General features: G+C 40.5%; 1 protein-coding gene across 1 annotated transcript in view; it reads left to right on the top strand.

The window, feature by feature from the left end:
- LOC126335043 (kielin/chordin-like protein) overlaps positions 1 to 26,863 on the top strand; it is a 148,969-nt gene that overhangs the window by 56,039 nt on the left and 66,067 nt on the right. Inside the window, exons 2-4 of the mRNA XM_049997913.1 lie at positions 9,028 to 9,153; positions 20,619 to 20,757; positions 25,686 to 25,810. Of these exons, the coding sequence (XP_049853870.1) occupies positions 9,028 to 9,153; positions 20,619 to 20,757; positions 25,686 to 25,810 (390 nt within the window). The remainder of the gene's footprint in view (positions 1 to 9,027; positions 9,154 to 20,618; positions 20,758 to 25,685; positions 25,811 to 26,863) is intronic.

Genomic DNA, 26,863 nt, shown 5'->3' with positions numbered 1-26,863 from the left:
TCATCTACTACTTTTAGTTTCTCATTTTTCAAACAATTTCCCTCAACATCGGCTGTATTTGATTGACTACGTTCCATTACCCTTGTTTTGCTTCTTTTTATGTTCACCTTATCCCTTCTTGTAAGGCATTCCATTCAGTTTCACTGCTTGTTCCATGTCCTTTGCTTCCTTTTACAAAATTACAATGTCGTCGCCAAACCGCAAGATCTCTACTTCATATGCCTTTCCAGATTTCTCCTCTGTTTCCTTTTCTGGTTGTTCATTATGCAGGTCGAATAATATCTGGCAGAGGCTGTAAGGTTACAGATACAGCTACTATTTGAATATCAACATACAGGGTGGCAATTATTGAACTATATTAAAAAACGTGAAATAACAACAAACAACTAAATATGACTAAAGATATTCGGATTTAGGTTCGATTGTCTGCATGACCCACCGAAGTTTCGGGACATCGATGCTGTCTATAAGCTCCTGAATGGCTGTTTTCAGCTCAGCAATGGGTTTTCGGTTATTGTTGTACACCTTGTTTTTAATACAGCCCCACAAAAAGGGATCGCATGTGTTCATATTTGGATCTTACGGCGGCCAATCGAGGCCCATAGCAGTGGCCTCTGGGTATCCCAGAGCCAGGATGCGGTCCCCAAAGTGCTCCTCCGGGACATCAAACACTCTCCTGCTTCGATGGGGTCGAGCTCCGTCTTGCATGAACCACATCTTGTCGAAATCAGGGCGATTTTGGATAATGGGGATGAAATCATCTTCCAAAACCATCACTCACCGTTCAGTAGTCACCGTGCCATCAAGGAATACCGCACCGATTGTTTCGTGACTGGACATTGCACACCACACAGTCACGTGGTTGAGGGTGAAGAGACTTCTCGGTCCCGAAATGCGGATTCTCAGTTCCCCCAAATGAGTCCATTTTGCTTATTGACAAGCCCATCCAAATGAAAATCGGCTTCGTCGCTAGACCAAATTATACAGCGCATATTAATTCTCATTATGCCCCATGGCCAACCGAGCAGTTTGAACGTCGTAAAGCAGACCGTTCAGAAGTTATGACGATTTTATTTCATGTAGTTCAATAATTGTCACCCAGAATGTACCTCACACGTAGCGGCCTAGCGCAGCAGCACTGCCACCAGGGTAACCCACACACATCGAGAAGTTCGGTTTGTGCCAACCGTTACGGGGAGTCGTCGCTGCATGTCAGACGTTGGACTATACATGGACGCGTGCCGTGAGAAGTTCGACAAATCCATTAACTGTTGCAGTGTTCATGGACAGGATTGATGACTCATCAACATTAGAAACGAGACGTTAGCAGAGATCAGTAAACGCATTGTTACCTCAAAAAAGTAATAAGAAGCTGCAATAGAAATTAACGCGTGTGCAGAAACGTTAGGAACGTGTACCGTGCCTTGTACCAGAGAAAATAAAACTTTTAGTTCTATCAAGCAAGTGTCTCCTATCGAAACCTTTTCATATCTATTAGAGCTAACTGAGTGTGAAGTGTTTTAATGGCAAGAGCGATTATTTTTAAAGGGCATGTACCAGTAGGCACACGGTCTCACTTTTAGTCTTTAGGAGCACATTCCTTGGGTGTAGAATACAGCATAAACATTGGTCTGATTGCGGTGGACATATCAACATAACTGGTTTTAGAGAGAACTTGGCCGTGGTAGATACCAATAAACGGAATACGTCTTACAAGGTTACAACACTGTCTCACCCTGTTGTCGACTACTGCTTCGCTTTCATGTCGTTCGACTCTTACAATTACAATCTGATTCCTATTCAGATTGTAGAAAACGTTCCACCCTCTGTATTTTATCCTTCTTACCAACAGAATTTGAAAGAGTGTATTACAGCCAACATTTCTCTAACTTACCTTCTAACGCAAACCGTCGGATCAGTTTCCACATTTCTCCGAAATACAAACTGGACTTCTCCGAGTTCGGCGTCTACCAGTTTATCCATTCTCCATTCGTGCCAGTACCTTGCAACTATGACATATCAAACTAATACATTGGTAATATTCACGTCTGTCACCACTATTTTATTTGGAATTTGAATTATTACAATATTTTTTAATTGTGAGGATATTTCGCCTATCTCATATGTCTTACACTTTACTCATGGCTGTCTCTCCTAGACAGAATGCCGTCTACCCCAGGTGTCTTATTTCTACTCAAATCTTCCACTGCTCTGTCAAAGTCTTCTCGCAGTATCGTTCTTCCCATCTCATCTTCATCTGCTTTCTTTTCTTTTCCATAGTACTGCCCTCAAGTTTCTTTCTCTTGTGTAGAACCTCTACATATTCCTTGCACATTTCACCACTCCCTCCTTCGCTTAGTACTGGCTTCACATCTGAGCTCTTCGTTTTCACATGGCTGTTTTTCTTTTCACCAAAGGTTTCTTTCATTTTACAATAGGTGGCGTCACTCTTTCCTATTGAAATTCATACCTCTACATCCTTGCATTTTTCGTCTAGGTATTCCCGTTCTGATATTTTGCATTTACTCTCAGTTACATTTTTTCGAACGTCTGTAAACCCTTTCCCCTGCTTCATTTGTTGCATTTTTACACTTCTTTTTTTTCATTTCCCGAGTTAGATTCAGTAGCTCTTGCATTATCCAAGGATTTCAGCATGACATTTTTTTAAACTTTGGTGATATTCCAAAGGGGGAATCTGAAGAAAATAGTCTTGTCTTTAACGGGTCCTAAATTATAGACAGATAGAACATACTAGTGAGATTAAGCATATAAGTGAAACAACTATGATAACAAAAATTGACATTTTTTAACAGAACAAGAGAAATATAGTAAATGAAAAACGAAAAAGTGGCGCAAATGAGTAAGAAGGGTAATTTACAGAATGATCTGGATGTAGTATAATTATGAGTAGTAACTGCAGTTATAAGTGGCGAAAAAGAGAACCGTGTCTGGTCATTGAGTACTAAGCTTGGGCAGATGGACGTTTATTAATTCCTAATATTTCAGTATAGTCCATCTTCCTTCATTTATGGATATGATGTAATACATCATGCTGCACTTTGTAACGATGGTCTTCTTCAAGCAGATGATCTGCTAAAGTAATTTCCTTTTCTAATTCAGTTGATTTTATGAACAAATTAAGACATGCGAAGTCCCCCTAGTGCCAAGCTAGTTTCCTTTAATGTCAGCAACTTGTTCACCAGTGTTACTGTTCAGGAAAGCCTACACATTCTCACAGACTTAATAGATGAATTAGGAGTTAACCTAGTTCTTACATGTGAGATAAAATTAGCTACATAAACTTGCATAACACAAAATTATTTCATTTTCAATGACAGGTTATACAAACAACTGGCTGATATAGTTATGGGACACCCGCTCAGTCCATTCATTGTTGGAATCTATAAGGAAAATATCGAAAAACAGTTTTTTGGAAAAATCCACTCTCTTCCAAGGCTGGATACTACTTTAGATATGTTGATGATGTATTTATGGACGAGTACTACGAGATAACTTCAGAAATTCCTTAAGCAACTAACTTCTAAACACAACGGTATAGAATTCACAGCGGAGTTCGGGGGTAACTGCATAAAATATTTCGATCTAACCATAGTGATCATGTTCATACTTCCAAGATTTATAGGAAAGGTACTGTGTTGTTGTTGTTGTTGTTGTGGTCTTCAGTCCTGAGACTGGTTTGATGCAGCTCTCCATGCTACTCTATCCTGTGCAAGCTTCTTCATCTCCCAGTACCTACTACAACCTACATCCTTCTGAATCTGCTTAGTGTACTCATCTCTCGGTCTCCCTCTACGATTTTTACCCTCCACACTGCCCTCCAATGCTAAATTTGTGATCCCTTGATGCCTCAAAACATGTCCTACCAACCGATCCCTTCTTCTAGTCAAGTTGTGCCACAAACTTCTCTTCTCCCCAGTCCTATTCAATACCTCCTCATTAGTTACGTGATCTATCCACCTTATCTTCAGTATTCTTCTGTAGCACCACATTTCGAAAGCTTCTATTCTCTTCTTGTCCAAACTAGTTATCGTCCATGTTTCACTTCCATACATGGCTACACTCCAAACAAATATTTTCAGAAATGACTTCCTGACACTTAAATCTATATTCGATGTTAACAAATTTCTCTTCTTCAGAAACGCTTTCCTTGCCATTGCCAGTCTACATTTTATATCCTCTCTACTTCGACCATCATCAGTTATTTTACTTCCTAAATAGCAAAACTCGTTTACTACTTTAAGTGTCTCATTTCCTAATCTAATTCCCTCAGCATCACCCGATTTAATTTGACTACATTCCATTATCCTCGTTTTGCTTTTGTTGATGTTCATCTTATATCCTCCTTTCAAGACACTGTCCATTCCGTTCAACTGCTCTTCCAAGTCCTTTGCCGTCTCTGACAGAATTACAATGTCATCGGCGAACCTCAAAGTTTTTACTTCGTCTCCATGAATTTTAATACCTACTCCAAATTTTTCTTTTGTTTCCTTTACTGCTTGCTCAATATACAGATTGAATAACATCGGGGAGAGGCTACAACCCTGTCTCACTCCTTTCCCAACCACTGCTTCCCTTTCATGCCCCTCGACTCTTATGACTGCCATCTGGTTTCTGTACAAATTGTAAATAGCCTTTCGCTCCCTGTATTTTACCCCTGCCACCTTTAGAATTTGAAAAAGAGTATTCCAGTCAACATTGTCAAAAGCTTTCTCTAAGTCTACAAATGCTAGAAACGTAGGTTTGCCTTTTCTTAATCTTTCTTCTAAGATAAGTCGTAAGGTCAGTATTGCCTCACGTGTTCCAACATTTCGACGGAATCCAAACTGATCCTCCCCGAGGTCCGCATCTACCAGTTTTTCCATTCGTCTGTAAAGAATTCGCGTTAGTATTTTGCAGCTGTGACTTATTAAACTGATAGTTCGGTAATTTTCACATCTGTCAGCACCTGCTTTCTTTGGGATTGGAATTATTATATTCTTCTTGAAGTCTGAGGGTATTTCGCCTGTCTCATACATCTTGCTCACCAGCTGGTAGAGTTTTGTCATGACTGGCTCTCCCAAGGCCGTCAGTAGTTCTAATGGAATGTTGTCTACTCCGGGGGCCTTGTTCCGACTCAGGTCTTTCAGTGCTCTGTCAAACTCTTCACGCAATATCGTATCACCCATTTCGTCTTCATCTACATCCTCTTCCATTTCCATAATATTGTCCTCAAGTACATCACCCTTGTATAAACCTTCTATATACTCCTTCCACCTTTCTGCCTTCCCTTCTTTGCTTAGAACTGGGTTGCCATCTGAGCTCTTGATATTCATACACGTGGTTCTCTTCTCTCCAAAGGTCTCTTTAATTTTCCTGTAGGCAGTATCTATCTTACCCCTAGTGAGATAAGCCTCTACATCCTTACATTTATCCTCTAGCCATCCCTGTTTAGCCATTTTGCACTTCCTCTCGATCTCATTTTTGAGACGTTTGTATTCCTTTTTGCCTGCTTCATTTACTGCATTTTTATATTTTCTCCTTTCATCAATTAAATTCAATATTTCTTCTGTTACCCAAGGATTTCTAGCAGCCCTCGTCTTTTTACCTACTTTATCCTCTGCTGCCTTCACTACTTCATCCCTCAGAGCTACCCATTCTTCTTCTACTGTATTTCTTTCCCCTATTCCTGTCAATTGTTCCCTTATGCTCTCCCTGAAACTCTGTACAACCTCTGGTTCTTTCAGTTTATCCAGGTCCCATCTCCTTAATTTCCCACATTTTTGCAGTTTCTTCAGTTTTAATCTACAGGTCATAACCAATAGATTGTGGTCAGAGTCCACATCTGCCCCTGGAAATGTCTTACAACTTAAAACCTGGTTCCTAAATCTCTGTCTTACCATTATATAATCTATCTGATACCTTTTAGTATCTCCAGGGTTCTTCCACGTATACAACCTTCTTTCATGATTCTTAAACCAAGTGTTACCTATGACTAAGTTGTGCTCTGTACAAAATTCTACTAGGCGGCTTCCTCTTTCATTTCTTAGCCCCAATCCATATTCACCTACTATGTTTCCTTCTCTCCCTTTTCCTACACTCGAATTCCAGTCACCCATTACTATTAAATTTTCGTCTCCCTTCACTATCTGAATAATTTCTTTTATTTCATCGTACATTTCTTCAATTTCTTCGTCATCTGCAGAGCTAGTTGGCATATAAACTTGTACTACTGTAGTAGGTGTGGGCTTAGTATCTATCTTGGCCACAATAATGCGTTCACTATGCTGTTTGTAGTAGCTTACCCGCATTCCTATTTTCCTATTCATTATTAAACCTACTCCTGCATTACCCCTATTTGATTTTGTGTTTATAACCCTGTAATCACCTGACCAGAAGTCTTGTTCCTCCTGCCACCGAACTTCACTAATTCCCACTATATCTAACTTTAACCTATCCATTTCCCTTTTTAAATTTTCTAACCTACCTGCCCGATTAAGGGATCTGACATTCCACGCTCCGATCCGTAGAACGCCAGTTTTCTTTCTCCTGATAACGACATCCTCCTGAGTAGTCCCCGTCCGGAGATCCGAATGGGGGACTATTTTACCTCCGGAATATTTTACCCAAGAGGATGCCATCATCATTTAATCATACAGTAAAGCTGCATGTCCTCGGGAAAAATTACGGCTGTAGTTTCCCCTTGCTTTCAGCCGTTCGCAGTACCAGCACAGCAACGCCGTTTTGGTTAATGTTGCAAGGCCAGATCAGTCAATCATCCAGACTGTTGCCCCTGCAACTACTGAAAAGGCTGCTGCCCCTCTTCAGGAACCACACGTTTGTCTGGCCTCTCAACAGATACCCCTCCGTTGTGGTTGCACCTACGGTACGGCCATCTGTATCGCTGAGGCACGCAAGCCTCCCCACCAACGGCAAGGTCCATGGTTCATGGGGGGGGGGGGGGGAAGGTACTGTAATACTTGCCAATTCTCAACACCCAGTAATTCATATTCACTCTACCTTTCGCCGCTCGGGATTAGTCGAGCGGTCTGGGCGCTGCAATCATGGACTGTGCGGCTGGTCCCGGCGGAGGTTTGAGACCTCTCTCGGGCTTGGGTGTGTGTGTGTGTGTTTGTCCTTAGGATAATTTAGGTTAAGTAGTACGTTCCATAAGATTTCACACACATTTGAAGATTTGAACACTGCCTTTCATTCAATGATACATAGCCTAATATCCATCCTCATCAGTGAAGACAACTTCCAAATGGAATTAACAAAATCAAACAAACTGCATCAGACAATGGCTACTCCCCCCACCCTTCCCCCAACGTTAGTGGATAGCATCATGCACAAAAAGCAGAAATACAAGGCGTGCTTTTTTCCTTGCCCAGTTCTCGAACCGTCACCTCAAGAACGCGATAAATGGTACACAATCCCATATTTAGGAGAATTCTCATTGAATGTATCCAGAAAACCTAAATCCAGGAACTTTAAAACATATTTTTAAGTGCACAACAGTTCATTAGTTAATGTGTTACATATTTTATATTAGTTAAATAATCTCACAACCCCTTTCTACTGACACAATTTCTAAATCTAACATGAACATGTTTCACCTTTGGAAACGGAGATACTCCGTAACACACTAGTTTAAAACCTTTGAACCTACAAATATTACACTGTACTACATATTTATCTTTGTATCTGATGATAGCGTAACAGCCGAAAACCGGTCTGTGAAATATATAATAAATGTTGTGGAATATTACACCAGTGTCACGTGTGCTTTCATTCACAATATATTTCGATGTGCGTTCGTAGAAGCAACAGCTTTTCAGCAATGTTTTTTTTTTCTAAAAAATAAATATGTAAAACCTTGGAATATAATTGTAGTGTTAATGTTTAGTCTTAGTGAAAAATTCGTAAGTCACATAACAGACCCAGTTTGGTGCTGCTGATGTGCGCGCCACGCTATGCTTAATACATTGAAGTTCTTACTCCTTGAAACATTTGTATTACATTACACACACCTTAATTCTGCATTCGAGGTACACCACGCTTTTACGTTTCTTCAAATGCACAATTTCAAATTTTTCTACATCACGAGCACGTATCCAGGCTTTCTTTTAGTTTGTTATTTTGTAGATATCTAGTTGCAAGTGCTATGATTTTTAGCGCGTAGATTTCTCTCATAGATAAGTTCGTCATCTTCAGAATGTCTGCGATTGTATTCAGTACCACCAGCTAAGTCATGAATGCGTAACACGAACTGCAACGGTACCATTGCTCTCAGCTTGGGGCACAACAGACATTGGGTGTTGAAAATTGGCAAGTATTACAATATCTTTGGTGGTAGCTTTCCTTAAATCTTGGAAGTATGAATATGATCACTATGGTTAGATCGAAATAATTTATGCAGTTACCCCCGAACTCCGCTGTGAATTCTATACCGTTGTGTTTAGAAGTTAGTTGCTTAAGGAATTTCTGAAGTTATCTCGTAGTACTCGTCCATAAATACAACACATCATCAACATATCTAAAGTAGATCACTATCCATGCATTATAACGTACTGCGACCTGTCTGTCGCACGAGAATGCTTCTCGTGTTTTTATTATTAATATTACCGTTACTTACTGAATCAAATGCTCTTAGAAAGTTTATAAGCACAAGATGAACCAGGTTTCATCTACCTGTAACACTGATAGTATCATGTGTAAAGAGCACGAGCTGATTTTTTATTGTAGGTAAGTAATAACATTTAAACTCCAAATACGTGTTACGACTCGATTCGACATAGATCTGGGTGATATAAGAACCATTTTCTAAAAAACTGTTCAGTCTTCTGAATACTGATCTAACAATGTGTTTGAAGATAAAACTACGATAACAACAAGTCACACAAACGCATACTATAATGCAAAACCACTTAGCATACCGTACCATTAAAGCATTCTTGCCACGTGCTTTCGCGATATATGCAGTTTATGAGCTCTGCGTGTATAATGAGAAGTGTATCGCTCCTCTTACAGATTCCGAGTCTTCGCCGTGCAGAGTTCAGGACTGTCCCAACTTCCGGGCCATCCGATTCTACGAGGAGCTGGGCTGTGTACGCAGTGACGGCTCCAGCGAATGCTGCCCTACACGCTACAACTGCAGTAAGTACTTGAAACATTTTCAACTCCAGCTCCCGCAAAGGTTCCATTCCTATTGTGAGTAATGTTTATATCACTCGTGGCTACTGAACAATATAATCAGACCTTCACTGAAACGGCTTTATCCTGTTCTGTTTGGTAAATTGGATATAAATTTAATGAATGTTTTAACGTCTCAAACGGCAATCATATTAAACAAAACGCGAATCTGGTGCCTGAATATTTATCTCCAATCCACAAGCTCGCATTCTCTTCCGTGTGGAACTGATCTGAGTTAACCTGCCTTGCAAAAATTCATACGTCCCTTATTCTCTGTACAGTTTTCGAAAATATCCCATTACAGAAAGTCAGTTTCGCATGTGTGTACAATACATATAACAACTTACCACTACGCCATCTGCACATCAACACAGCATATATCTGCAGCGTAACTACGAGCTTCATCATTCGTGAATACATTTAGCGTTTGCTCCCGTCTCTGTAACCTTACCTCCCTCTTTAAAGTCCTAAACTGCCACAACGTCCACTAAAGAGCCAGTCTCAGGCTCAGATTCCCTCACAACACAAAAACACACATATAGCTGTATCTCCAGCAAAACGAAATCTCCACACTTAACATAATGCTGTGATCCGCCGAACATCCTTTGAGAATTACCATTGCAAGTAATGTAGACATCCGAAATATTTCACACACGTTTTTCAAAATCTGAAATAATTTTATTGATAACTGGTTGTTGCTAAGTGGCTAATGGAGGTAATTAGTTTATCCACCTAGGAACTTAACGAAGTACCTTTTATTTACATAGAATGACGTATTTGTAACAGCTGGTTTGTCCCACACTTAGTCAGTAAATTAGAGGCACGCAATGATAAACTAATGATGATGACACTCTTCGTGATATAATTCTCTTGAATCCTCGGCTCTTTTTGTCAGTCAAGATCGCAACTAACATAAGATCGACGGCTAATCCAAAGTCTGTGATGAAACCTATTTGTTCATCATAATCTAAATTTTTACACAGCAGAATTTGGTGCTCGTGTCATATTCGGCTCAAACCAAAAATAGCTTCAAACTTTCCGTCTCCTTTCATACCAGTTACATTCGCGTGCTTCTAGTTTTCGTTTTTGGCTTTCTTTTAGAAATCGTGCCTAACACCTATTAGAAGTCAGAACGATCTCATATTCATAGTGAAACAATAAATTTCGTAGAAGACCGCCCGGTGAGGTAAAGCCACCAATCCCAATACCAGATCATCGCTCAGTGCATTAGACGCTTTCTGAAAGAAAGCCTTTTGAACTAACTGAAGTATCTCAATCGAAGCTGAATATCAAAATAGCTTGATTCAGACAATTAGTTTCACTTTAAAGATTATGTTTTGATTAATATTAGTTATTTAGATGGAGTTTTCCCTGATTCCCACAAACGCTATTTCCGCAAGACAGCCATTATGTAAAATGAGCATCCATTTCTGCGAAATCAAAATTGTACATTTAGGTGACTATCACTAGAATGATTTTATACGAAACTAAAATCTTGTTGCTACCAATTACAGAATGCGCTTATTATTTTGAGTTCTACTGTAAACAGTATTGTTTGCTAACTGAGACGGGTACCCAGTGGAAGCAAGTCAGTACCGATCCAATAGAAGCCGCTGCACACGAAAACACCGCAACAAGTGCCAAGTTACATTGCGCATAAAGCACACATTTTTAATTTAGAAATAATCACCACGACCATATTTTCATACTTGTGGTACTGGAAATGTAGTGTAATTCCGTGATCAGTTCTATACAAATAATGGGAAGATCACACTGAACACGCTGGAAGAAACAGAAAACATGGAATATATGATTCTCTCTATTGTCCATAAAGTAATAATGCACACTGCAACGTAACTTTCTAATTATATATTTGAGTATAAACCCTCGAAGCAACGTTAAATTAATAGATTTTTGTCTTTGTTCCTAATTAAATGCTGAAATAACATGGAAAGGGGAGTGGGGGATTTATCTAAAGTGTTCCCTTGTCATCATTGAGTCCTTTCTTTATTTAGAATGCGCTCCATGTTTGCAGTATACCTTAAGGCTCATTTCTTCCATCTAGAGTCTCCTGGGATTACATTCGTATCCGCCTACGCCACTTCATAGCCCTGCGTGCCCATCGAAATTAATTAGGTACAAGCAATAGAACTGCCCATTAATTAAAGTGGCTTTATTTCTAAAACATGCAACGGTTAAGTAGGATGGAACATACACTGCCGGGAAAGAATTTATTCACCCTTTCAGAGGTTTCCCATTAATCCAACATTTATTGTGCATATGGAGTAGATGAAATAATTACATTTACCGATGTCCGCAGTTCGTGGTCTAGTGGCTAGCGTTACTACCTCTGGATCACAGGGTCCTCATCATTTCATCATCATCATTCGTGACAATGGCAAAAGTGGACTGTGAAAAAATTAGGACTTTGTATGGGCGCTGATAACCGCGCAGTTGAGGGCCCCTCAAACCAAACATCATCGATCCAAACACATCAATAGCACAAGCAGTTCTGAGGTACCAGGTATCGACCCATAATGAACCACTCGCATCAGAACGTAGTGTAACCTCCATGGGCGGCAATGCAGACACTGACTCTGGCATCCAGACAACCATAAAGATAGCGAATACTGTCCTGGTATACGTTATGCCACGTCTGCTGCAACTGTTCATGTTGAGATTCGCAGGTAGGGTATAAGCGACCATTTCCTGTTGGAACAAACGATTATCTTCCTGTTGCAAGAACTGTAAAACAACGTGTCTAATTGCATTGTGCAGGTACCGAGCGCTGGTTAGGGTCCCGTCCAGAAACATTAAAGGTGAACGACAGTTGTACCTTATTGCAAGCCAGACCGTAAGGCTTGGGGTGGAGTTATTGAATCTCAGACGAATGCACTCTACGAGACAGGGCTTGTCAGGTCTACAATGCACATCCAAACAACGATCACTTTCGTGCAAGTATAATTTACTTTTACCGTTGAAGACCACGAAGAGTCATCCCGTATCCCAGATTATTCTCTGACGGTATCAGTCCAGCCGTACATGTTGATGCTGTGGCGTGAGTGGAAGACGGGATACAGGTGTGTGTGCCCATAGTCCCACTGCTACTAACCGGTTCGCAACAGTTCGTGTTGATACGTCTGAGCTGACTAGCCCTGTTATCTGTGTTGTGGTAGCTGTACGATCCGCCACCACTGCCTTTCCAATACGACGATCCTGGCGGGCGTCCGTGCTACGTGGACTCTCAAAACCTCGTCTACAGGTATGAGAATGTTCACGTTGCACAAACGACACAGCACGTCCAGCTTGTATGGCAATTCTCCAAGAGGACCATCTCACCCCTCGGAAGTCCAGTCTGACCCCATTCAAACTCACTCAGTTGGCTGTAGCAAGCACGAGTGAGTCTTCGTGGCATGGTTGCCTGCTTGCTTCACACATTTTCACCACACTCAGACTTCTGGCTGTAAGCATTCCCTGTTGAAGGGTAGACACAGATGGCGCTCTGGTAGCTATGACACTAGGCTAATTGTTAGCGTACTATCCCACAGGTGGCATATGCCGCCATCGGATCGAAATCGACGTCGTATTTCCAGGTGTATAAATTTTTTTCCGGCAGTGTATGTAATTTGCAATAGGCATGTGAGGGGGAAGAAGGAAGACGTACAAACGGTACATGGTTTTCAGATATAATAAAATGCTACCTAATTATCTGCTCTGTTGCTATTTCGAAAACTCATTTAAGCTCAAAATTTTGAGGCATCGTAGAAAACGATCTAGGGACTGAGGTTATGGAACTTGGGGTGCATTCTGAATAGCGCAAGGTGCAAGAAGCATAATACGAATTTATTAATCTTGGAACAGGACTACAGGGCTGTCTACATACAAGGTTGTCATAATTTAAGTTTCGCTACTTCAACCAGCGTAGTACCCAACTTTATAGGAATGATGTACAGACTGTGCACTGCAGGATTTCCGTTGTTAGTAGTGCCAGTGTCATGACTTGCCGTTAGGCGCCGACACTGTTACTACAGCATAGAATTTTTCCTTTGAGAATGGTACACGAGAAAGGCGTACTGGAACTTAACTGTTTGAATACACCATGGAGTTCCACTTCACATTTCTCGTGAAGACACATGTCTACATCGTAACACATTTGAGTAAACCAAATCATTGGCTGGTCGTTCCAATCTGCGTGGCACCAAGATAACCAGATTTGAACCCGTGTGATTTCTGGCTGTGGAGTTACGTGAAAGTCAGGGCTTATCAATGGGACACTAACACCCATTTGAGGTCGAAGATGAGCGTAGCGAGAAAGGTAGCCAACATCCCACCTGAGATGTTCCGGACAGCAATAGAATAGTCTTTAGTGTGGTCCCAGGCTATCGTTGGTAAAGATGGTTTTCATATTAAGCAACGTTCGTAACACTGAACGTAAAAACAGTACGCGAGTAACAAATATTACCCTCTAACGTGGAAACTAAAACACGTTTCTTTCAACGTTTTCTTCGTAATTTCTTTTCCGTATGTCCTTACAAACGTTTCCGAAAAGTTTCATTGTTTTGCAACCACTTGTTTATCATGCACCAAGTTTCGTTGTCCTGCAACCACTTGTTTATCATGGAGGACCCCCTCAAGTAGCGAAATTTTAATTATAATCTCTCCGTATTAACATTCTACACTCGTGGTGCTCAAACGAGACATTATTAAACAGATATTTGGATGCTATAGTTGAACTGTTCATAAATGGTTCCTTAAATAAATGCCTGTATAAAATAAAATCGGTAAAAAGAATGAGAGCACGTAGAATATCACAGCCCGGCTGTAGGAAGTGGGAAGCAACGAGTATATACAAGGACACCAGGGGGCACTCAAAAAAATGGTTCAAATGGCCCTGAGCACTATGGGACTCAACATCTGAGGTCATTAGTCCCTTAGAACTTAGAACTACTTAAACCTAAGTAACCTAAGGACATTACACAAATTCATGCCTGAGGCAGGATTCGAACCTGCGACCGTAGCAGTCGCGCGGTTCCGAACTGAAACGCCTAGAACCGCTCGGCCACCGCGGAAGGCGGGGCACTCAGATCATTTATACATGAATATACGCTACAACCCCGCATCATTTGACTTACGATTTATTATTATTCGAGTAACCAAACAGCAATTGAGAGTGGCAGTTACATACATCAGGCCTGGTGAGGTGTCTCCACACTCAACACTCAAAAGGGAATAAATACTTTGAAATAAAACCTCAGAACTCAGGACATGCAAGAAGCCATATGCTTGAATATTTCTGGTATCTCAACTGCAGATTTTTCATCGCTCATTTAACTTTAGGACTCTGTATCTCAAAATGAACAAAAATGTGCTTGTACCACTATTGAAAAACGCCCTTAATATGTATATTCACTGAATTCTGCACTTTGTGATCTAGAGTTTAAACTACGTGACTGTAGTACCTTCTCAGGGATCATGAAGTTGGCAGGTGGAGCGGATTTACACTATGTCAAATAAACTGAAACATAGGGAAACAGAAAAATCCAACGGTTTCATAACGCTGCACACAAGGTGACATAAGGCCGATTTCACTCTATCTCCAACAAGTTTCTGAAATCTGAAACGAAGTAAATTTAAACCATGTATAAATATTCACACGACTCTACACTTTATGAACTGCAGTTTGAGCTGCACGGCTTCATTCTAGTAACCAACATTCGATTATGTGGAGAAGTTGACAGACATGTGCTGCCTTGACAAACACGGAAACAGCCGAAAATTATGGGTCACAAATCAATACATAGATTATCAGTAACTGAGATTACTTGGTCATTCAAAACGTTAATAAACTTTAACATTCTGTTGTAAAAAAGAAAATATCTAGTGGCACTAACATCAGAAAAAAGAGCATCATTCCAGCCAAACACACGAGTTCAAGTGAAGCATTTAAATCCAAATAATAGAAAGGGATCGTGGAAATAAAAGAAATTAAATGCCATCTAAAATCAGCTTACGTAGCGCTAATTCCTTTGTCCACTTACCAGTGGATCACTAACACTAACGAGCAACACACATTCACAGCGCTAGCAAAATTATGTCCAGAGGGGCACTTGTCCATAGCATTCAACCTGTCACTAGTGGTGGATGAATTACCGTTAGCCCAATGGGAGAATACCAACCACCTTCCTGTTGTGTGCTGACCTAACACCCACCCAGTCATCGATAGAAAAACTCGATGGTTTCTACATTTTCCACTTACGAAATTAGGTTGGCAATGCAAACCCTTGACTCTACGATCTCTTTCCATATTGTGGGCATCATAAAAATACTCTCATGTGCATACTCATTCACGTACACATATATGCAGTGAAAAGTGGGAATAATGTGGGGTGTGCACGAAAAAATAAACAAACAGAAGTAGCTCCTCCCTTTCCCAGAGGCTATGCGTAGCGGAGGCAGAGTGAAATGTCAAATGAATGGAACACTAACTGCGTTTTAAAACACCCAATACTCTTAACATTCACGAATCGCTTTCAACTGACCCATTTCATTACACTCCACATCGGGAGAAGAAAAAATCCGAGGCTATTATCAAATAAAAGGGCAGACTCAGGCACTTTTTTAAACACGTATATCTTTTTATGGAGGGGAGAATCCTAGAACTTCATTTATTCTATGTTATCGTAGCAACAAATGCACAAATGGCATGAAATCATTACAGAGAAATGCCCAAAGGCGACACACAAACATAAAAATGGGGAACTTGGATTCATATTAAGAAAAGCATTTTACATTCATAGAAAACCAAGAGAATATAAGGTAATAATACATAATAATGGTTCTGTTTGATGTCTGTGTGTCATCCTATTATTAAACACATTCAAAAAAGTGATTAAATCACATTGTTACACAAAGTCTGTTGCCACATGCAATTGTTAATATCGAGATGATAAAAGTTTTATGTCATCAAACGAACACAAAATCATGACTCACACGTAAGAAAAAAAGGACAAGACTCTAATCGCTGTAGAAGCCCAGCGGTGAAATATCGAAGCAACTATCGATTCATGGTCCCCCACTGAAATCCAAAATTTCTGAAACGAACTCCGGTTCAATTAACGTAAAGATAGATTACAATTACCACAAAAACCCCACATCAGTACGATGTCCAGCTGTTGTCATGGGGTATTTCTTTGGGCAGAAGGCATTATTCATCCAGCATTATGTAAATAAGTATGTTGATCACTATACACACAAAAGAAAATAAAAAATACATAGAATAAAGTCATCAATGTAGTTGCAATACTCGTGAAAATTTTGTACACGTTGAAATAAAACACTTACACACCGATGTAACTCAAACAGGGAACACATCAGATACACTTGGTAGATAGTTGAAGGCTAACCGTACACGTCTCATAGAAGTGAGTCTAAAAATTCGCATAGCTTTTAAGCATACATAAACATGTCATGGACAAAAAGATCATAGGTGCAATGACAAGAAAATGGGATGGGACTATGATGCACATGCACCACTCTTTCAATATCACTTTCAACTCTAAACAAGAACATAAAAGACGTTTCGCTTCACAGTGTTATCTGCATAAAAAAACTTACACATTATTTATCACTAATCTCATAGCACTGGAACGCTAGAGGCATTCTCATATTGGGTGTACCCGTCTGAGGAGGACGAAACGCTACATGTGATATTTCCATAGCTGAGCCCATCTCCTTCACGTGGCAGCATCTATTGCCTCTGTATGCTGCATCAGGTTTCGAGTGGCATCTTTAGTACTTAGTTACCATCACGTGGTGTCGTTAGCAGGTTGGATAGACTTCACCTGCCGTAAGTGCCACCCTGTGGACCATGACTTATAATATCGAGGCCTCTCAGGGTCGTTCTGCAGTATATGGCCAACATACTTGGGCTTCATGACGTTTTTAACACAATGAATTTGTCACAGCTGAACTGGTCCATCCTATGAACAGGCACCGGTTGGCACTGCTCGTCCTCATATACATGTTAATAAGTATTAATGAGCTTCCCATGGACACGTTCAGGTTCATGGTAGCTGAGCTTGTGGGCCTCACAGCATCTAGGATGGTTATGATGCCAAACAAGCTTAATAGCAATTCCTCTTCTTGTACCGTGCATTGCCACAGAGCAGACAGTCCTTCTTTCTGTGCTGGTGCATTACTGCCACATTCCTTCACAAATGCTGTGTTGCGAAACTTGCATGAGAATTTAATTTGCGTACATTATGCATGACAGTGCATGCAGTGCTGCATGCTTCTATGTTGCCCTCAGATATTTTGGAACAACAAAGGGGTCTGTCCCTGCCACTGACCACACAACTAGGTCAAAAACCCTCATGATCCACGACGTCAGTCCAGCTCAGGCAGCCGTTCACCTCCTGCCACGACAAGTGCTGCTAACCTGATGATCAGTACGATGGCAGCATGCGCACCTCCGAACGTAGTCATACCATCCTTCACCTGCAATGAGGACTGGGCTCCACACACATGCCTGCTGCCAGACTCAAGAAAAGCATGAAAGTGGTTTCCAGCGAGGTTTTTCTTCTTGACTACTCCAATTACGCAGTCAGGTACCCGTTTCTGTCAACATCCCCAGCAAATATCGACACTTGTAAGAACTGTAGGGGACAGTTTATCATTAAGTGGCTATTTTCTACTCTACACTTCCACATAAACCTTGGATGATGGTGGATTTCTCTACTCCCACGACCTGTACTTCCCTGTAACTACAGCAACTCTTTCCTCAGGATAGCCAAAGATATCCACAGTCTAAAGATTTGGTGCCCTCAAGTGATCAGGCACAGAAATATCAATATCGTGCGCATACACGCACACACATGCTGTTTACTTCATTCTGAATGAACATATCTCTTTCATAATCGACACACGGCGTTAGCTATACTATCTCATAATTTAACCCACTTACATTATGTTATCTTGTCACTTATATCATACTCCGTTTTCTTTGCGAGTTCGGCGATTCGCTTGTTGGACACTCTTATGTGGCATTTTCTTCGTACAAGTTGGCGGTTGTCACCAACATCCACACATAATTTCCCCTCATTGCTACTAGTCAGTGCTCATTTTGGTTCTGCGGTTTTATGGCACGAAAATAAACACATAAAGAACTGCTATTCGGTAATACAAAATACATAAGTTTACCCTGAGTACACCCTTCATTCAGCTTTTAAAGGTGTACTTGCAGTGTTAACCATGCTTCAAAATACCTTACCTTCATATCTGACTTCTTCAGAGCATACAAAAATTACGATAAGCGTAGTGTTTCCCTAATAACTGGAAAAGTCAACAAAAAAATCTCTCACCTTCCTGTGTACTTCAACGTGGACAAAGCACTTCCTGTAGCCAGCACATTCTCATCACCATAGCCACAACGTACCTATATGTGGGAACTTCAGAGTCTCCTCTTCTTCTTACTTCTCCATATCGTATCCTGAATTACTAAGAACTCTCAACGTTCTGTAAAATGCTACAGCTCATCAGGTGCTCAGAAGACAGAACAGCATTCCAAAGTTCTGCTTATAAGACTGCTAAATCTCACTCTCCCTGGGGCAGAGCGTTTTCCCACACAATCAGTAACCACATCAATCTACAAGAGTCATCATCACCTATCACAATTCCAGGATCCACCAATAAAATAGCCAACAAGTATATTGACTTACTATTAGTGGGAACCAATTAATTGTGACTATATGTCAATTAGGTGTAATCTAACTCCTAATTGTTGTCATGCATATTGTAGAGATGTTACATAATTACGTTTCTAATATGTATTGCTTATTTACTCTTCAACACTTTTCTATTCAAAATGTGTTGCATGCCTCTAGACCTATTTGTTTGAAGGGTATGAAATTCAACAGCATTCTGATGCAGCATCCTCTATACTGACAAAAGTCAACAAAAAACTTTAAAGAATTTATCACAAAGGAACTGCTGCTTCTTAGATGTAATCAGTACACTTTTACCGCCACCTTCTGCTGTTCAAATGCTTCAAATGGCTCTGAGCACCATGGGACTTAACATCGAAGGTCATCAGTCCCCTATAACTTAGATCTACTTAAACCTAACTAACCTAAGGATATCACACACATCCATGCCCGACGTAGGATTCGAACCTGCGACCGTAGCGGTCGCACGGTTCCAGATTGAAGCGCCTAGAACCACTCGGCCACACCGGCCAGCCCTTCTGCTGTATACACTGCTATGCGTCGCATAGTGTCCCTTTCCACTTGTGTCTCCTGTTCTCAGTATAATTTCAGACGTTTTTCAGGAGAGTCTGGGGAATTCTCTGGTGTCTCCTAGTGTCTCCTTCTTCCGGCAAGGGGAAAGTTCGAATATCGTGGTTTCTATCAGGAGGTGACTTATTCTCTTTTTACACGAGGAGATGAGTCAAACCCATAGACCTATGTGGTAGTCCATTCATGCTGCTTTGGACTCTTCCAAAAACATATCCCATGTTCTATGCTTCTTAGAGCATTATATGCTGCACAACTTTCCTACCTCTTTCATGACCCTGTTGGATGGATTGGAAGTATGTGAAGCTTACACCAGTGTTATGTTCTGTCTCGCAAGGGCCTTTCACCACCATCAGAAATGGAATTCCAACCCACGTCTAAGATGACCTTATCCACTTGGTCTACGTCTCGCAGGAAATGATCTTGTAGTGTGTTCAACTCCATCCAAGCAGTTGCGCTTCACAGTGGAGTGAGATTTACAAATTTCGATATTATCGCAACAAACACAAAAATATACTGAAAACTCCTTGTCGTTTGGGTAAAGGGACTGTACAAAGCTGTAACAGACTGCTCAGATCGCATTCCTACAGTCAGACTGTGTGAGGAAAATGCACAAACACTCTGAAATCTTAAATGGCGTATGTTCAAAGGACACTTCCCTTGTCATGACTTTTGTACATCCAGTTTATATATTAGATGTAATTAAACACAGATGATACCCTCTGGTTCGTACTTGGGATAAATCTGCGTGACTCCGATACCAGCGTGTTGCATCACTACAAGTGATAGGAAGTGATCAGTGTTTTAACTTGTGGATCAGTTATGTATTATTAGAAATATAGTCTTTTAAAAAAAATTGCAACACTTAAAGTTAAAATAACGTAAATATCTCTTAGATAGCTATAGTTCTTATTATAGACCTAGCCAAAAAATACATAACTTCCAGACTTTCATAATTTCTTCAGAAATACAATTAGCTAACAAAGTTCAGTCAACATCATTATGCAAAACTCACCTTAATGCTAATATCATTAACATAATGCAATTATGTGAGTATTATGGACTAAAGTTCATGTCACATGAATGATACTAGTATCGGTTGATTATCACTTTGTAAACAATATTCTATGATAATTTTAGGTTCACTTCTGTCGCTGGAGAAGACGAAGTGCCACTACAGAGGTAAAGCGTATGACCCAGGCACACAAATTCAGCAAGAAATCAAATCCATATGCACGCCCAGCTGTGCATGTCTCGGTGATCTGGACGGCATTTTTAGGTTAGTACTGTTGCTGTTTTCATGCATATTATTTTGTATATTTGGGAAGTGAGAAAATACGCAGCTTCAAGGCATAACTTTTACGTCACGTTTTTGCTCATTAATCTATGACGAAACTGAGTAAACAAGTGTGAGTGAAATACGACTTCCTTCAGTACCTCATAGCAAAGAGGTTAGACAAAGTAAATGAAGAAACATAGTTGCAAACAATGTGTTTCTAGTATGTGGTATAGTCTGAAAGAGGAGACAGTCATAAAATAAGCGTTACAAGATATGCATAAGACTATTATTATTAACGGACTTCTGGCTGCATGGTCATTATAGGATGACTATCTTTATCTAAGCCAGTAACAAGCAGGAAAGGACCGAAAGAAACTCGGAGGCTGTGTGTACTACCATGTACTAACATAGCATATCGGGTCTTAAAACATGTAAGAGGCAATTAAGATGATATTTTACCTATTTTCAGAATATACTGCAGTTTAATATGAATTTAAATTGTGGAAATATTCTTGCGTAGATTGTAAGTGACGACTGACATTTGCGCAGGAGTAAGATATCCAATAAAAGAAAAACTAAGTTTGGTTAAACTTCAGTTACCCTAAACGGATACACTTTTTAGACAGGGAATACTATAACAGATCCAATTCATGCAATGGAACAGAATTCTTCTGTGCATGCTGTACTCAACTAATAACAGCAGCGAAATCCATGCGCTATGTAACAGAAGTAAATATATATGTGTGAAGATGACATATCTACCTGAAATCGGTTATGGACAAAACAAAGCAGTCTGTTAATGACCATTAGCAGTGTATCATGTTACAAGAGAAAATGTTCATTATAGAAACTTAAAATAATTTTTGTGTGTTACTCTCAACATTACAACACGAGAAATTTCATGAAAAACTGACGTTATGTAACATTAAAAGAATTTATTTTCTGTATAACTGACAATGAATTTTTTTTGTAATGAATATTTATTTCCGAACAACTTGCTTCGGGAAAGTCACGGAATAATGCTACATTATGTTTAAGGAAGTTGCCTTGGCGTCTGATACAGAACTGTCCTTCAGTTGCAGCTTCTAAGACATATATGTGCGATATTCGAAAGATGCTTATTGTAATAGTCCACCAAACTGTCAAAGACAATGGTACGACTTTGGCGAGACAGCATACTTGTAAGTATATACTTTCGATTGTTGCACTTGATGTCGGATGAGAAATGTGTAAGATAAAAGGCGCAGATGTGGGGTGGTCAGAAGTAGTCTAAAAAGCTTGTAAAGGTGGTGCAGAGTCGGTTGTGCTGAGAAATAATTGTTGAGAAAAACTTCTCTACGTTGTGCGTCCGCAGCTCATGGTCTTGGGCTAAGCGTTGCTGTCTCTGCACTACGGGGTCCGGGTTCAATTCACGGCCGGGTTGGGGATTTTCTCTGCCGGGGGACTAGGTGCTCGTGTTTGTCCTCATAAATTTCATCCAGTCATCATCGTTCGTGACAGTGACTCAATTGCACTGCGTAGAAAATTGGACTGTGAAAAAATTGGGACTTTGTATGGGCGCTGATGACCGTACAGTTGGGAGCCCCACAAACCAAATATCATCATCATCCACGTTGTGCCATTTACAAGTTAATTAGCATTGAAGTTAGGCACTCACGCCGTTGCACACGCAAATCCAAGGGGCTCGCCAGATACAATTAGTGTCAGTTGTTCTCATAACGTAGATAATAGCGCACGAGAATGTTCAGCCAGTAGCTCGGCTTCGATTCTTACTGTCATCCCAAGTTCAGTGTTTGTATCACTCTCTTATTCAGTTTTAGGAAACCAAACGAAGGATACGTTTGGCGGCAACGTTTCTGGAGGACTGCTTGAATTTGAACGCACAATGGCCTGATTGCCAACATCAGTGCTAATTAACTCAAAATCGGCGCAACGTAGCGAATTTTTTTCTTAACAATTTTTTGTCAGTACACCCTATCCTGCAAGACCTTCACAAAATTTTCAGAGCGCTTCTAACTACTTGTGTGAACTGAGCCAAACTGGTTGTCTGTAAACAAATTATTATTATTGTTTACGTATGGGACCAAAAGGCTTATGATGGTTGGCCTTCTTTTGTGTCCAAATTTGTTTCATCCTTTCAGAACGAAATCTCTTTCTTTCATCAGGTCACAGTGTTCCAGTCTGTTTTCTAATTGGCCTCTGACCAACTTCCCAATCAAATATCTTTTGACTGAATGTTTTTCTATCTGTAACATCTTCCTGAGTTATATCGGCTGCTTTAAGATCCTCCTTAATCGCAGCGATCCATTTAATTGACTCAGTTTTGGCCTTACTTCTGTTTTCGTAGAATTCTACTGTTTGTATTGTCAACCTCGTGGGTGCCATTCTTTTAACTGTCCCATATAATGTAAGTCTTCATTTTCTCATGTCATCATGTATGTCTGTGTATTCTTCTTTTTCCTTATTTATTCTCAGCCTATAAGTTTCTCCATCGGAAATTTTGGGGTCTAATATTTTCTTTCTTTTGAATTTCTTCAGTATCCATCTTACTATTTAAAATTAACGTTTTTACCCCATATAAACATTCAAGTTTCATTACAGTGATGTAATGTCAAAGTTTACTGAATTTAGAAAGTGATTTTTTATTATAAACATTTTATGTTGATCTGAATGCAGCTGCCATTTATTGACAGCGAACTTCGTTTGCAGCTGTTTCTAGATCGTTTTCTTGTATGATTTTCCCCAAATATTTAAACTGAGAAAATAGTTTTTATTTTTCCATGGTTCCTGTTCAAAAACGTTGATACTTATTTGTTGAATGTCATATATTCCATTTTTCCGAATGATATTTGTATTCCTACTTTTTCCGCAACTTCTTTAAGAATTTCTACTTGTTTTGAGTTGTGGTAGTAACCCTAGTTAAATAAATAATCATTACAACAGTTTTAGTGGGTCTACGATGCCGTTCTTTAAAATAAAAGGTATTAATTTACGACTGTATTTTGTTTCCCATCTTCAAGACATTATGTGGTATATGTGTACATCGTAAGGTCTTTATTTCTCGTTATTTTTTTCAAATGAACACTATTACCATTTGCATTACATTACAGCATTCATATTCCACTTCCATCCGAAGTAGAATAATCTGTGTAATAGGGCAAGAAGTCAAGAACGTACCTTCTATTATATGTTTTTTGTTTCAGACTTTGATCACAATATGAATTCTTTAGACGGCGACCGGTTTCAGTCCGTAATGACCATCCTCAGATATTATACACTCCTGGAAATGGAAAAAAGAACACATTAACACCGGTGTGTCAGACCCACCATACTTGCTCCGTACACTGCGAGAGGGCTGTACAAGCAATGATCACACGCACGGCACAGCGGACACACCAGGAACCGCGGTGTTGGCCGTCGAATGGCGCTAGCTGCGCAGCATTTGTGCACCGCCGCCGTCAGTGTCAGCTAGTTTGCCGTGGCATACGGAGCTCCATCGCAGTCTTTAACACAGGTAGCATGCCGCGACAGCGTGGACGTGAACCGTATGTGCAGTTGACGGACTTTGAGCGAGGGCGTATAGTGGGCATGCGGGAGGCCGGGTGGACGTACCGCCGAATTGCTCAACACGTGGGGCGTGAGGTCTCCACAGTACATCGATGTTGTCGCCAGTGGTCGGTGGAAGGTGCACGTGCCCGTCGACCTGGGACCGGACCGCAACGACGCACGGATGCACGCCAAGACCGTAGGACCCTACGCAGTGCCGTAGGGGACCGCACCGCCACTTCCCAGCAAATTAGGGACACTGTTGCTCCTGGGGTATCGGCGAGGACCATTCGCAACCGTCTCCATGAAGCTGGGCTACGGTCCCACATCTCTACGATCGTCTCCATGGGAGAATAGCAGCCTGCATTGCTGCGAAAGGTGGATATACACTGTACTAGTGCCGACATTGTGCATGCTCTGTTGCCTGTGTCTATGTGCCTGTGGTTCTGTCAGTGTGATCATGTGATGTATCTGACCCCAGGAATGTGTCAATAAAGTTTCCCCTTCCTGGGACAATGAATTCACGGTGTTCTTATTTCAATTTCCAGGAGTGTATTTATATGTTTTGATGATGCCATTATGGTCTTATCACTTTAGGACATGGTGTAAAAAAGATCTAAGGATGGTCATTACGAACTGAAACCGGTCATCGTCTAAAGAATTCATATTGTGATCAAAAACTGAAATAAAAAACATTTGACAGTATTGGATCACTGTTTGTATACGCGACCATGTCGCAGTTGGTGGTAGTTTCTATTATAGTGCAATACAAACAAATGACTAAATGGAATAGCATGATATTACAGTGTTATTGCATTGAAATCTAATACATTAATTCTGAGATTCCTCGCGGAGATAATTTTCTGTAGACTGGAAGAATCTTAAATCACTCTAAAACTCGACTACATTACCCACAATACGTTTAAAGTTCACTGTTAGATTGTTGTATACCCATGTATCCGTATAAGAACCCACATTGTATGCATTTTGTGCTCCATAGCTCCTCTAAGTCAACTTCCTACTTGTTCCCAAAAAAAAAATCAATCCACTCGAAAACAATTTTTGTAAGTGATTTATTGCAACTTTGCCTTTTTGTGATAAAAAAATTGGAAACTTTCAGAATGTAGCCATATGCAAAAATTAACTTACGATTTGTAATGACTTGTTCCACATCCTTACGATCTATCGTGCTAACTGATTCTTGAAACATGTTGCTAATTAATTACACCTTTGGAGGTTTCTAAGAACCTCATCAGGAACGTTTCTGTGAAATTTAGACCACTATGTTAACATTAAAATTTCATACCTAAAGTGTGAGCAAAGAATATGGTTTTGCAAATGTAATGCAGATACGGAAACCCATTATTTTTACGTTTTTACAGTGGAGAAGCTACGTTCCATTGTGCGCACATAGACTGTCCGGAATACTTCGGCTCTGAGCCAGTGCATCCCGGCTGCTTTAGGACGTATAGCGTCGACCAGTGCTGCTCCACTGGCCAATACTGTGGTGAGTTCCAACAGCTAAACTGAAACATAATCTTAATTTTGCATTTGTTGCCTGTAATAACCAATCTGTTGTTGAATATATTAGAACTCATTAACAATATCCTAGCCCAGCTGAGCAATTTTTCAAAGATTTATTTATTACAGGAACAGTTCCCAGTGTCCTGGAGTTTTCAGTCAGTGTGCCCTACTCGTCTATCACATCTCTTTAGGAAAGCAGCAGGCTCCCGGTTATCCAAGTTAATGTGGACGCGTGTCTGCACGGGCGACTGTTAAACACGGCTATTCCAAAATACATATCTTTTTTTACTGGGAACTGCTGTTTACTTATTTTCAAAACACGCCATACGTCACAGTTGAAATACCACTGCCTTACTTACGTGCTGCTTACCGTAAACCAACAAGGTATTTTCAGAATTACGTTTGAAATAAATTGTATTCCGCATTAGTTTCTTTCCGTTCACTTTTGAGAAACAATCGTCGTATTTCTAGCAGGGTTCTCGGGCATAGCGTCGCATAGTATTGTCAGCACTGCCCAATACAGGGTATCCATAAATATTTACCGTGATAACAAGGTAACTCTTTACTGGATACAGTAAATGTAACAGTCGTTACATCAAATACGCCTGCACTCATTAAGTTTTAAACTAAACATCTAATACAGCTAATACATCTGAACATTCAGGTCACTTCAACGTGTGTGCCCCTGATAACACACAAACAAGCCAGTATTCAGTCTCTTGCCACAGGTTCTGCAACATGTCCGGTGTTATTGTGCCCATGGCATCTCTCATGCAATGTTGCAATGTCAGAATACCAGGAACTGCCGTCCATACAGCCAAAGAAAAAAATCTGAGAGGATAACATCAGGTCATGTAGGTGGCCATGGAATTGGGCCCTCTCCGCCAATCCACCTGTTGGGGAAGTAGAGCCCAATGACTGGGTGCGCCATCTTTCTTCCATATCCCCCCTGCAGCTGGGAAACGCCATAGTTCACCAACATGTCTTGGTAAGCAGTTCCACTTTATTGCTTTCAAGGAAGAACAGTGGGCCAGCC

Source organism: Schistocerca gregaria, chromosome 2, assembly GCF_023897955.1.
Source record: "Schistocerca gregaria isolate iqSchGreg1 chromosome 2, iqSchGreg1.2, whole genome shotgun sequence".
NCBI classification, from domain to species: Eukaryota; Metazoa; Arthropoda; class Insecta; order Orthoptera; family Acrididae; genus Schistocerca; species Schistocerca gregaria.
This window is presented reverse-complemented; position numbering and strand designations above follow the sequence as displayed.